Below are 13,010 nucleotides of genomic sequence, written 5' to 3'. Positions count from 1 at the left end.
GTCGGCCGCGTCCCGGCGGCAAGACAACGAAGCGGGCACGCCTGCGGCCGCTGTGGACAGTGAGGAAAATACACCATGGGAGGCCACCGCCACCGCCTCGCCGAGTTACATAGCCAATGACTTTCCCGCTTCGCGGGGGCGTAGGCCATGGCAACCGTCTTCCTCGCCCAAAAACCAACTCTGATATGTGCTTCGCGACAGCAGAGGAAGGCTACTCTTCCTTGTCGCTGAAGCATGTCTCTATATCCCTCTATAGCTTACGGCAATCCGATGAATGGGCTGCCGGGTATAGAAAGATATGTCCGGAGAATGAAGATCCGCCGCGGCCGGCTATTAACTAGTTTTGGCTAGTCCGCTATAGTTTATTTAAAATATCTCTGAATTGCAAATATCGTCTGGTTTATACAAAAATCATCTGATTTGCATTAGTTTCGTATCGTTTGTTTAAATCCGGTTCAAATTATATGTAGATATCTGTGGATAGCTGGCTCCCGCATCATGTCCTTGGACTGGTCTCTCGGTCCGTGGACGGATGCGTGTCCGGCTTAGAGGTCGACGTTGTAGATGCCCTTACTTTCCATACAATGAGAGCAAGAAAACATGAATATGTCCTTAAACCATACCGAAAAAGTGATATCACTCTCATTTGCGTTGAGGAATCAAATCATGTCGGCTTTCACTGTGACCTTGTTGTCCTTGGCAAATTCTACTATGGCCGCTACAGTTCCAACACCAAAAATCCTTTACCCTAAAAAAACACACACACCAAAAATTCCTCTCCACTAGGCAGGAAAAGGAAAAGTATCCGAAAGGAACCTGAAATGAAAACAAAAACATTCTTTTTTCTACGGACGCGCCAATAAAACAGTAGCACCTGGCACCACCACCTCTTGCGACAAGGCTGACATTTCCACCTCGCTTCGTCGACCTCGGGTCTCCCCTGCTCTTCATATCTCCTCTCTCCACCCCCACCCTCCTCCCCGAGCACCAACACCGCCAAGAACGCGAACGCCGACGTGAGCATCTATCGAGACACAGCAACGCGAGGGCGCACCCCGATCGACCGAGCTGATTAAGAAGATCGAGTGATGCGGAGGTCGGACTGGGAGGACCGGTGCCGGCGGCACCCGGAGCACCGGCTGTCCAAGGGCGTGTGCCCGAGCTGCCTCCGCGACCGCCTCGCCCACCTCTCCGCCAACTCCTCCGCCACCACCACCCTTACGCGCGCCTCCAACTCGGCCAGCACCTCCCCCTACTCCTCCACCGACTCCCCGCCGCTCCACCGCGCGGCCCTCTCCGCCGACGCCACCTCCGTCCACGTCGTCGGCTCCGGGGCCGGCTCCTCCTTCGTCAACGTCTCCGCCTTCTCGCAACCGCTCATGCCGACGGCCTCAAAGAAACCAGCAGAAGCCAAGGGAAAGGAGGGCGAGGCGAAGAAGAAGAAGAAGAGCAGCAGCAAGAAGAAGATCGGGCGGTTCCTGTCGAGGCTGGTCGGGACGGAGAAGCGGCGGAAAACAGGGGAAGCAGGCGACGGCGGCGAGCTCTTCCATTCCAGCACCATGAAGGAGAAGTCGTCGACCAAGTGGGTCTTCTTTTGATCAGACCGGCCGGCGCCGCCCACCAACCATTATACCAACAAACATGCTTGGCCTTTCTCGGTTCTCGATCGATCGGGTATTGATGATTTTTCTTTATTTCCTCTATTATTTTTCACAAGTATTCTTCTTGAGCTTGATTTGATATTTTCCTCAAGCGCCGTGTATATACACGAGATAAGTAGCTGACCGTAAGGAGAAGCACACATATATGGTGAAAATCGCATATGGTTATTGATTTTTTTTAAATTAGGACAGAGTGTATAGATGTAAATTAACTTGTATTTGTATCTAGCATAGTATGCACTACTACTACGTGAATGCTCCTGGGATTCACGAATTATACCATAGCTTTGCTTGAATTTCTTTCTCAGTATCTTGTGTACTTGGCCTGCATACCTTTGGTCTTGCTACTTGCTACTTGCTACTATTGCTACTATACGGGGGCGATTGAACATATGGAGTATGCAAAATCAGGAGGAACAGAAAGGAATGCTTGCATCATACTCACTTCGTTTCAAATTATTCGTCGTGGTTTTAGTTCAAATTTGTACTAAAACCAGGACAAGTAATTTGGAACGGAGGGAGTATACACGCAGTTGGTCACACAGACGCACTGATAGAAGAGTTAATTCCTTCTATGATTGCTTCTTTGCTACTCCACTCTTGTCACTTTAGCTTTCTTGTCATGCTTGAATCATCTTTCCATTTTCTCGGCTGCTTTTCATCTTTTAGCTGGTGATGATCCGTTTGGACGTGAAACTGGTTGTCTCGATCCGGACTTGTTTCCGTCTCGGCCAAAGCCCAAAGCCCGTCGGCCCGCCCTGCTTGGATGGGTAAGGCAGCTCGATATCGCGACACGTGCGCCGACACAACCGAATAGCCGCCATGAAAAACAGCATGCACCTCTAGGTGCACACAAGCACGTCGGTCGAACTCTCTCTGCACATATAGACCAAAGTAGCCGTGCTCCGGTGAGCGGGAACGGTACGTGGCTCATGTTGGCAAACCTGCGCCCACGGCGGCGACGGAGGCAACGAGGAACGTGCGTGCAGCCGTGTACGACCGGCGCAGGAGCAAGAAAAGGTCAGAGGAACCAAAAACAAATGAGATTTTTAGCATTGCCGAATACGAACAGCTGATAGAAAACTCCGTTGACCGTACCCTGCAGCTGTGTCGCAGACCGGATTAAGTGGTTGCATCCGATTGGGTCAGATATATATATATATATATGGCCGGAATATATATAGATCCTCGTTCCGAATCAAGATTAGAATATGTCTCCTCGAATCGTGCCGTCCACGGTCGATCGCGCGCGCACGGCGGCGGCCGGTGGATACCATGGTGACTGGTGCACCCGCCCGCCTCCAACCGTGTGGAAGTTGCACCGGGCACCCCTGCCCTGACCCAGGGCCTAGCCATGACCGGGAGTCGATGGGGACCTGGCAGCGACCCGAACGACTCCTCCCGCCGACGTGGAAATGACAAATGAAGCCTTCGACCCACCCAAGGCCACCCGGCCGGTGAAACTTGGTCAGAACATGGCGTGTGCGGGGAGAGATGAGGGGGGCGGTGCCGCGCGGCGAGAGCCGGAGCCGGAGGACGGTCGTCGTGTCGCCGTGCCGGAAGCGGGCGGCGGCCGTGGCTGTCGCGGCTCTGCGACCATGCGGCGCACCCACCGACAACACCGACTAATTTGATGGGCCAGGCCACAATAATGAAGTAGTTTTATCGGCAGCGTTTTTTTTTTAGGGAATCGGCAGCGTTTTGTTATTAGTTCCGGTGTTTCATTCTTAGATTTTGATTTTTGTAAGATTAGCCATGAATTTAGGAGCTCAAATTATGAAGCTCACAACTTAGCGAAGCATGCTTTAACTTTTGGGGTTGGACGGCGTGTGTGGCTGGGCCACCCCGGAGATCTTCCCCCCGTCCCTGTAAACATTGTGACGACTTAATAAAAGCTTTGTGAGGTTGTCTCAAAAAAAAAGTTCCGGTGTTTCTTTTGATTTTTGCGGGAACAGGTTTTCCGCTTGAAGTATCTTCCTCAGTTTATTTTATTTTTTGTTCATTTTTATTCCTCCCCAGTTTTCAGATTATCTTCTTTGATTTTCGAGACCACGTGAACAATTTCTAAAATGTTTCTAAAATGAATGAACAATTTTAAAGTTACACAAACATTCTTTGAAATTATACAAAATAAATAAATATAAATGAGCATATTCGAGACCACATGAATATATTTTTCTAAATATGTCAACACTAATTTCATGAACATTTGAAGGGAACAAGGAGCTCTTTGTAAAATTAGAAGTACATATTTTGCAAATGTGTGAACACTTTCTAAAATTTCACGAAATTTTTTAAAATATGCACACACTTTTAAAATTTACACATCCTGATGTATCTTTTCTTTATTATAAACTAATTTCGAAATTATTAGAAAGTACTCACTCTGTAAATTAGCATAAGATCTTTTAGATCACTAAAGTGGTGTACAGTGGTGATCTAAAAGATCTTATATTTGTTTAAAGAGGGAGTATATAAATTATGTGATTTACCAAAAAAAAGTTGGACCTGTTTTGAAAATACGCAAACGCTTTCTAAAATTTATTGAACAACTTAAAAATGCACAAACACTTTTTAAAATTACCAGAAATAATATATCAACCAATTAGCGAAATTATTAGAAAGTACATTATTATGAGATTTAACATAAGAATGTTGGACCTGTTAACGGGTCATGCTAGTAATTGGCCGATTACTGTTCTGTTCACTTAATCGGGCCCCCCCGCTCAATAAAAAAAAGCAGCACCAATAATGGAAAGCAACGTGAAAAATAACGAGACATGGAGTTTCTTATCGCGAGCTCAAATGTTCCCCCAAGAACGGTTTAATAAAAAAAATCTGATTTTTTTTCAAACAAAACATTGCCGAACTGTCTACATAAGTCTTATGAAATTTTGCACATATGTAGAGAATTCATCCATGTTTGTTGCCAAGAAAATTTAATTTTCTTTCAAAAAAGAAAATTTAATTTTTATTTGCTTTACTAGTTTCTTTGATTTTACATTTCATCGCGGGTGCATTTGAGCTTGCGACAGAATAACACTTTCGCCAATAATATCAATTTTTCCGAGATGTGAGCCCATATTATCAGTTTGGCCATTCGCACTAGAACAGGCAAGGGGTCCGAAATAATTTGCAGTTGCCTATTTGATTAGAAGCTAGAATGATTTTTTAACAATGGGTAGGGACTCGAACGTCTTCTTAGCAAAAAGTTTACAACATTGTAAGAAGAACCCTAGGAGAATGCAAAATGACAAGCATGCCCTTCCTTTTGACTGAAAGGGTCTAGCTATAATAATGAGAGTGCAATTGGGTTCCAGCATACATAGCGACCTCATGGAAGACGCTTCGGCCACCATCTTCGACGCAATAAATGCTAGCAACAAGCAAGGGAAGAAGGGCCTGTGTGTGGAGGTTGAACAAGGCGAATCGAAACCGATTCTTTCTTTGATCATCAGCCTCCCAAGCCGACGCTAGTGTAGTGTCTAGACGAAGACAATGGTACCTTATGCCAGCTTCAACATCTCACGGAACGCTAGATCTGGAAAAGGCGTTATGCGGATATGTCCCCATCTCACATTCTATTTCCATGATGACCGAGGAGGATAGGATGGACAACCACACTAGCTCACTCTTGCCAAGCGCTAAACTTACTACATGAGCTTCCATCGAATCAACCTCTAGGTGTGCGACTAGCATACGTGTCTTGCAAGTGCTAGGGCACAACTTTGACACGACATCAAGTCAATCGCCCTAAGGCAATCCTAGACCTAGATCTAATCATACACCTACTTAGAGCGACAACCCGAATGTGTCTCACATCCCTACTCCTTTCAGTGAGATCGCGGGAGGAGAAGAGGAAAGGAGCCAAGGAAGTTATGGCGACTCTCAAGAGGGAGGAATGAGAGCATCCTTTCCATGCCTACAAGCTAGACCCATTTTTGTTTGAAGTTATGTTGTTCTTTGAAGAATTCAAGTAAATTTTAATAGAAATATTAAAATGATAAGAAATATTGGCAAAGTCCATAACAGTTGTGGCCAATGTCCCATTGGGACAAAATATATCTAAACTACAAACTTATTTGTGTCATCACCCACCTACTGATTTAACCCTAGCATGAATCGAGGCCCCAACGGGATCACACCAATGTATGAAAGAACACTTTCACGCCGACATAACCTGGAATGATCCCTGATAAACTTTTCGCCCATGCCCTCAAAATAGTTTTCGGGATGATCCTTGGTATATGAGAATGATCCTTGAAATTGAATCGTGTAGGTTAATTTTGGGGAGTCGGCCCGACACTCGGTAACATGAGTACCGTACTCAAGCACACACCCATCTTATTTTCTGCCTATGTGGACAACTATTTGGTTGATCTTAGAGTGGCTTCACGCATACGTTGTTAGGACTTGGGTGGGCTTCATTGGCTGTCGCCGATGATGAAATCGGAGTCGGTTGCTTGTGGAGGAGTGACGACAATAACCTCTGCCGTTTATTTATCTTGTGGGGTTGTGTGTGGTGTATTTGTTGTAAGATAGTTTGGTCGAGAGTGTGCCTTGGAGAATTTCATGTTCCATGCTGTCTAGTGTGGGCATGCGTGAATGAGACAGGGTACAACGTTTGCCTCCGTTACAAACAAAAATACTCACCTCGGGCTTGACATGTCACCTTGAGAAGGCCGGCGCTGTAAAATAGCATTTCCAAGCAGCATTCAGGTGATCACATATACACACTTGGTCACTTACAAGAGCAATTTTTATCACTAGGCTCACGAAATATCCCGCCCACCGGAACAAAGACGCCAATTACCCAACAAAAAACTACTAGCAATAGTGCAATACCAAGGACATTGTACAACATATACACGGCACACGGCTCCCACCGTGAGAATCACAAAGTTGCTACTTGTTGTTGAAACTCTTCCACCGGAACAAGCTGCCGACCTTGCGCATGACCACGCGCCGCCGGCCAGGCATCGTCGGCATCCTCGTAAACACGCCCACCTCGGCCTTGGGCTCCTCCACCGTCCCGAAGATGTCGTACACAGACCCCTCGAAGCTCTCCGACATCTGCCGCGGCAGCGTGAACCCGTCCGGCGGCGGCTTCATCCTCGCGTCCGACAGCCGGCCCTCGCCCTCGGGCGGCAGCTGATCCGTCGGCGTCCGCGGCGACGGCGACGACGGGTCGACCTCCAGGTCGAACGACCTCCCCGCCCCCGCCGCCGCGGACGGCGTGGGGGTGGGGCTCACCGACGTGGCCACCAGCAGGCTCTGCAGCTCCTTGACGCTGTCGCGCGCCGCGGCCTCGCTCACCCGGAGGCACTCCAGCTCCTCCTTGCTGCACTTGACGGCGGTGTCCTTGCTCCCGACCATCTCCTTGAGCACGGCGTTCTCGCTCCTCGCCTCCTCCAGCGCCTCCTTGACGAACTTGGTGTCCTTGACGGCCTGCTTCAGGATGTCCCGCAGCTTGGCCACCTCGTGCCGCCCGGACCGCTGCGACTCGAGGAGCCGCGCGTTCTCGCGCCGGGACGCCGCGAGCTCCGCCTCCGACGACTTCATGCACGCCGTGAACCCGGCCTCCTTGCCCCGGAACGTGGCGAACGCCTCCTCGGCGTCGGAGCGGAGGCGGGCCACCTCGTCGGACAGCGCGCGGACCTTGTCGTCCTTGCGCTTCAGGGACACGTGCAGCCGGTCCGACTCGAGCCGCGCCGTCTCCGACTCGTGCTGCGCGCGCGCCAGCTGCTGCCGCGTGGTGTGCAGCTCCGCGTTCACCTCCTTGAGCGCCAGCACCAGCTCCTCCATGGCCCGCTTGTTCTTCTCCTCGGCGGCCAGCGCCACCCGCAGCTCGCCGCTGACCCGCTGCAGCTCGCGGTCGTACCGGCCCCGCGGCTTGGCGGCGGCGACGGCGACGGCGCTGGCCTCGAGCCGCTGCACCGTGTCCCGCAGCGACGCCACGTAGATCCGGGCCTCCTCCAGCGCCATCTTGGTGATCTCCAGCTGCTTGGTCTGCAGCGAGAGCGACTCGAGCATGCGGGACTCGGACTCCCGCGACGCGTCCAGCCGCGCCTCCAGCGTCTCGATGGTGGTGCGGTCGTTGGCCGAGTCGAGCGCCTTCCACTCCGTCACCTCCAGGACGCGGTGGGCGCGGTCGCGCTCCTCCCGCACCTTGCGCAGCTCGCCGCGGAGCTCGGCGACCTGCTGCTCCATGTCCGGCCGGACCGCCTGCATCCGGCTGTTGAAATGCTGCACGGCGATCGGGGCGAGAGCTCTCAGGCCATAACGGTGCCGCGGTTGGCAATGCGCTAAACTTTTAGGCATGTGGGGGAAGAGGAGGATAAAAGAGGGAGGTGCATCCCGCGTGCGTTCGTAGGGTTTGGTAAATATGTGGCTGGGAATTGGGAGCCTAAATTTGGGCGTGATGACAAGTTGAGACGGTTGCTTAGCTTTGGTTTAGGAACATGTGAAAGTTCTGGTTTTTCATCAACAAAAGATCACGGCCGAGACTTCTCTGAATCACTGAAGAAACAAGTCAATGAATTGCACTAACGGAGACAGACAGATAACTGTTACAGTTAACACAACTGGTGGCACTGATGAACAATGAAGTATAGCACGGAGGGATGAAGTTCCTTTGGCACATTAAGTCAACACATGCACGGCAGAAAGAGGACTACACGCGGCAGCAATGAAACCAAATTTATTTTGTACTGGAATGAGCAGCAAGCAAACTCGACCGAACAGCCTGTGTGCATGGTTTTCAGGTTCAGGTTGCATTGTCACTTGTCCATCCATATGGTGCACCTGAGGCTCTTCCCCTGCAGCAGCAGGTCGAAGGCCGTGTTGATGTCCTCGAGGCCGACCTCGTGGGTTATGAACTTGTCCAGCTCCAGCTCCTGTCATGTCCAAATAGACCACAACACATGTAAAAATCTCTGAATCAAAACCTCTCGAACATCGACAGTCTGATGAGTGTCACCTTGTTCAGGTACTTGTCGGCGAGGATCGGGATGTCCTGCTTGGGCTTCACGCCTCCGAAGAGCGACCCCATGACGCACTTCCCGTGGAGGATCTCCAGCGAAGATATGGTGAGAGGGGCGCCGTGCATCTCCACCCCGAGGATGATCGTCTTGCCCCATCCCTGCGTCGGCAGAGCCATGTCAGGAAGTGAAATCCATCTTTGCATGACAGAGGGACGAATGTGTGTGTGTGTGTGTGTGTGTGTGTGTGTGTGCGCGCGCGCATACCGGCCGGGAGCTCTGGAAGGCATCGTTCATGAGCGCCGCCAGGCCGATGCACTCGAAGCAGTAGTCGGCGCCGCCGTCGGTCATCTCGATGATCACCTGTTTATCATGGAAAAAACAGGTGTCTAAGCGCACGATTTCGACGCAAGCATTAACCAGATCACGAGGCCTGCCACCGGTGAAACAGTCAAACAACACAGACAGAAGGTCACCTGGCTCACAGTTTTCTCCCCAAGTTCTTTCGGGTTGATGTAATGTGTCACGCCGAACTTCTTTCCTGAAACACGAAGCAGTGGTTCAGACGTGTCAGACAACAGAACGGCTTAAGTATTCAGAGCAGTTTTCGGAGCAATTTCATGGCGTGAAACGGAAGAAGGCCTTGCCGAGCTCTTGTTTATCGGGGTTCAAGTCCACGCCGATGATCTTCGACGCCCCGCAAATCCTGGCGCCTTCAGCCACCTGACAACGAGATGTTGGCCAGTAAATTTCCGCAATGGAGTACTACAGCACTACAGTAGCAGGAATAAGATTACCGCCAATCCCACGGCGCCGAGGCCGAAGATAGCAACCGAAGATCCCGGCTCGACCTTGGCCAGCTTCCATGCCGCTCCGACCCCTGCCAGACATGAGACATTTCAGGCGACTCTACTACTAAGCAGTTCCAGCGAGAAGTGGAGGAGTATGGTGGGTGTGCTGACCGGTGGTGGCGCCGCAGCTGAGGAGGCAGGCGGTGGCCGGCGGCACGGCGGGGGCGACCTTGACGACCTGGGTCACGTCCACCACGGTGTACTCGCTGAAGCTGGACACGCCGAACAGGTGGTGGATGGGGTTCCCATCGCCGTCGTGGAAGCGGGTGGTGTCGTCGCGGGGCATCCCCGGGCGCACCGCGAACCGGTACTTGGAGCACACGTTGCTCCGCGGCGACCTGCAGTCCGCGCACTCGCTGCACTGCGCCAGGAACGTCGGCACCACCGCGTCCCCCGCCGCGAAGCCCTCCACGTGCTCGCCCACGCTCTCCACCACCCTGCACTCACGGATCGACGGTCACCAAAAACATAAATTTGCGTGACTTCACATCAGTCCGAGGAATACAAAAACAGTCTTGCTAAATCTCGGTCGACGCTATCCGTGAGATCTTACATTGAGATTTATGCAAAAAAAAAATTCAGTTTTTTCGTTTCTCTCATACATGTTTGTCACTTAGCCACACCCATACAAAAACTGTCAAAAGTTACAAACGGCCAAGCAAAGTGTGCGAAAAAGTTTCGAGAATACTCACGTAAAAACCACAGATTTGTGTGACCTCACATCTGCCCGAGAAATAGAAAAACTGTCAAAAGTTTCAAACGGCCCAGAAAAATGTGAGAAAAAAATTCCAAGAATACTCTGGGAAGGATTGATTGAATTATCCAAAAAGAAAAAAAAAACAATTTTTTTGGGCGATCTCATTTGCCAGCTCAAGCATGCCGTAGTCAATGACATGCAGGCCCCGTTTATCATAGTTCACTTTAACCTACTAGCCAACCCAATCATGGCTATTCAGTTAAAGAATCCGAGTCTTCATCCATTACTAAATATAAGGTGTATTATTATTATTTTTAAAGTCAAACTTCTGTACCTTTTACCAAGTTTATTGACAAAAGTATCAATATCCACAATACCAAACCGTTGTCACTAGATTCACCGTGAAATATATTTTATATACTACATAGTTAGTATTGTAAATCTTTATATATTTTGCTATAAATTGGTCAAACATAAAAAATGCTTGACTTTAATTTGTTTTTGAATAGCCAAATAATGTGATAACAATATTATTTTCTAAATACCATAATAACATGCTAATACCAGATAATGTGATAATATTACAACATATGTGAGTGTCGGGTCTCTATCAAAACCATGCCCATGTAGACAGGAAAGCACCTCAAACGGTCTGAAGAACTAAACTTACCTCGTTTTGAAAGTTGAGACACTACGGCTTCATGGGTTTGAAGTTGAGGGGCAAATTATTTCAATAAAGATGAGGGACGAAAAGTATGATTTTCTCTTCATCTATCGGTTGCATAGCGAAGCTCCATTACAACTATGATGGCAAAGCCCTACAAGGCGGTGGTGTACTGTGTCCATCATGAGACTTAGTAGTACACAGAAAAATTGAGGGAACGCGAACAGTTACTTAAGGGAATTTATTGTTTTTTCAACTTTACTGTTCACCAACTTTTCTAATTTTGTTTTCAAGTCATAGTAAGGGTTGGCCATAAAAAGATCACATTATTTTTTACTAAAGTTACCCCGGGCCTCTGCATTAAGCGATGCACACAACCATTACATGTTCTATATTTATACTACAAAAAACTTACTAAAGTTTACCCCGGCCTCTGCATCAAATTTACAAAGTTCGCCCACTTTTCTAAAGTTTTCTTTAGCATTACTGAAGACTTAGAATAGTTTTTTTTTTCTAAGTCTTTATAAGGACGCACTTGATATTTCTTGGTGGAGGTGCACTTTCCTATTAATTAGTTTGTTGACAATTATGTACTGTAGATGATATTCACACGTTCTTACAATGAAAGAAGATATGCAGTACACTGTAAGCAGCAACTTTCTCGTCTGTTCCTGTCAAACAAACAGTGCCGGGCAATGTACATGGCAAGAAAAAGGAGGACGGTGAGAGGTGTGTACATGTGCCGATTTGGGTCGAAACCCATGATGCGCCGTGCAGGCTTGACTTGCAAGATCAACGCCGGAGACTAACGCGCGGAATTTTCAAAGAGAAGAACGCGCGGCACTACAGTTGTACGGGCGGGCAGACAGGGATGGGGAACGGAGGAGCGCTCACCCGAACGCTTCGTGGCCAAAAATCCTCGGGAAGACGCCGGGGAAGTCCTGCAAACGCACGGGCAGTAGCAGACACGCGTCATAAATGGCGCTCCCACGTGTGTCGCCAACTCGCGTCGGCGGTGGTCCTGCCTCTGCGGCCGCGTGAGCTGCCGTGCGGCTCCACGGCGCGGCAATGGCGGACGCACGCGCGCGGCAGAGCGGAGATGATGGATGGATGGATGGATGGAGCGCGTACCTTCATGCGCCAGAAGGTGACGTCGCTGTGGCAGAGCGAGGTGCAGACGATCTTGAGCCGGAGCTCGTGCGCCTTGGGCGGGTCCACGACCACCTCCTCCACGGCCAGCGGCTCGCCGGCGGCCCTGCACACGGCCGCTGCTCGCCGCCGTGGCAGCACGGTTAGCCATACGCCCATGCATGAGCATGGCGCGCACGTACGCGGGAAAAGACGGAGCGGAATCACTACTAGGGGTCGGGCTGGTTGGTGCGGAAAAGCCTGGGGAATTACCTCTGCAGCGGATGGGCTTGGGGCGCTTGTCCTCCATCGGCGACGGCGAGAGAAGACGAAGTTGCGGATGGGGCGTTTCGTTGGAGCGTTCGAAGGGAGCTCGGGGTGGAGGGAGGCCTGCAGGATAGCTAGCGCCCTGTTTATATATGGACGGATGGACGTTTCTGCACCCGAGTCCGTACGCACCCTCGTGAACAGTAAGGTCTCTTTTGGTTCGTATGATAGGATTATCGTAGGAATATAAATCTTGTAGGAAATAAGATGACATGTATCTCAAATCCTATGAGTATGAATAGGAATCAAGATGACATTTGGTTGACATCAAAGGAATTTTTTCATTGCGTTTAGGTTCATTTTTATTTTCCTATGAAATGTGAAGGATAGGAACCAATTCCATGTAGAAATAGGAATCCATTCCTATAAACCAAAGGGCTCTAAAGGAAAAAAATCCTATAAAAATTCTATCCTCTAGAATTCCTATGAAATTCCTACAAACCAAACGAGGCCTAAAATCGAAAAGGATAGTAATTTTTTTTAATCTGATTTTTTTAGACAAACTTTGGCGAATTTTGAATATGCATGTGAAATTTCATGGAAAATCAACATTCCAAAAATGCTGCGGTAAAAAAACAAAATTGATGCTCTGTGAAGGAGACTTTTTGGATCGTCATTTTGTTATTTTTACGCAGCATTTTTGGCACGTTGTTTCTTCATGAAATTTTGCATGTGTGTTCAGAATTTGTCAAAGTTTGTCTC

The 13,010-nt window shown here is 49.4% G+C and overlaps 3 protein-coding genes across 3 annotated transcripts; 1 reads left to right on the top strand and 2 right to left on the bottom strand.

Moving 5' to 3' along the window:
* The first annotated feature begins 907 nt into the window (after positions 1–907).
* On the top strand, positions 908–1,968 carry LOC119287694. The gene has a single exon (XM_037567290.1). It carries the CDS (start codon positions 1,089–1,091, stop codon positions 1,596–1,598), a length of 510 nt encoding a protein of 169 aa, XP_037423187.1. The 5' UTR covers positions 908–1,088; the 3' UTR covers positions 1,599–1,968.
* A 4,502-nt stretch (positions 1,969–6,470) lies between these two features.
* On the bottom strand, positions 6,471–8,119 carry LOC119287692 (cingulin-like). Its single transcript, XM_037567288.1, has one exon. It carries the CDS (start codon positions 7,980–7,982, stop codon positions 6,567–6,569), a length of 1,416 nt encoding a protein of 471 aa, XP_037423185.1. The 5' UTR covers positions 7,983–8,119; the 3' UTR covers positions 6,471–6,566.
* Positions 8,120–8,181: 62 nt separating this feature from the next.
* Positions 8,182–12,354, bottom strand: LOC119287693 (alcohol dehydrogenase-like 7). The gene is made up of 10 exons (XM_037567289.1): positions 12,255–12,354; positions 11,985–12,121; positions 11,748–11,794; positions 9,604–9,929; positions 9,439–9,521; positions 9,289–9,364; positions 9,118–9,182; positions 8,909–9,004; positions 8,641–8,802; positions 8,182–8,557 (listed from the first exon to the last, which is right to left on the bottom strand). The coding sequence occupies exons 1-10, from the start codon at positions 12,289–12,291 to the stop codon at positions 8,441–8,443; spliced, it is 1,146 nt and encodes a 381-aa protein (XP_037423186.1). The 5' UTR covers positions 12,292–12,354; the 3' UTR covers positions 8,182–8,440.
* Between the last annotated feature and the right edge of the window lie 656 nt (positions 12,355–13,010).

The sequence above is a fragment of the Triticum dicoccoides genome, chromosome 4A, assembly GCF_002162155.2.
Source record: "Triticum dicoccoides isolate Atlit2015 ecotype Zavitan chromosome 4A, WEW_v2.0, whole genome shotgun sequence".
NCBI lineage: Eukaryota > Viridiplantae > Streptophyta > Magnoliopsida > Poales > Poaceae > Triticum > Triticum dicoccoides.
This window is presented reverse-complemented; position numbering and strand designations above follow the sequence as displayed.

Excerpts from the sequence above, each read along its gene's own strand:
- LOC119287693 (XM_037567289.1), bottom strand. The coding sequence starts at position 12,291 with ATGGAGGACAAGCGCCCCAAGCCCATCCGCTGCAGAG. Across the intron at positions 11,795-11,984 it reads TCACCTTCTGGCGCATGAAG|GACTTCCCCGGCGTCTTCCC; the intron begins GTACGCGCTCCA and ends GTGCGTTTGCAG. Across the intron at positions 9,183-9,288 it reads CCCCGATAAACAAGAGCTCG|GAAAGAAGTTCGGCGTGACA; the intron begins GCAAGGCCTTCT and ends TTCGTGTTTCAG.
- LOC119287692 (XM_037567288.1), bottom strand. The coding sequence starts at position 7,982 with ATGCCTAAAAGTTTAGCGCATTGCCAACCGCGGCACCGTTATGGCCTG.
- LOC119287694 (XM_037567290.1), top strand. The coding sequence starts at position 1,089 with ATGCGGAGGTCGGACTGGGAGGACCGGTGCCGGCGGCACCCGGAGCAC.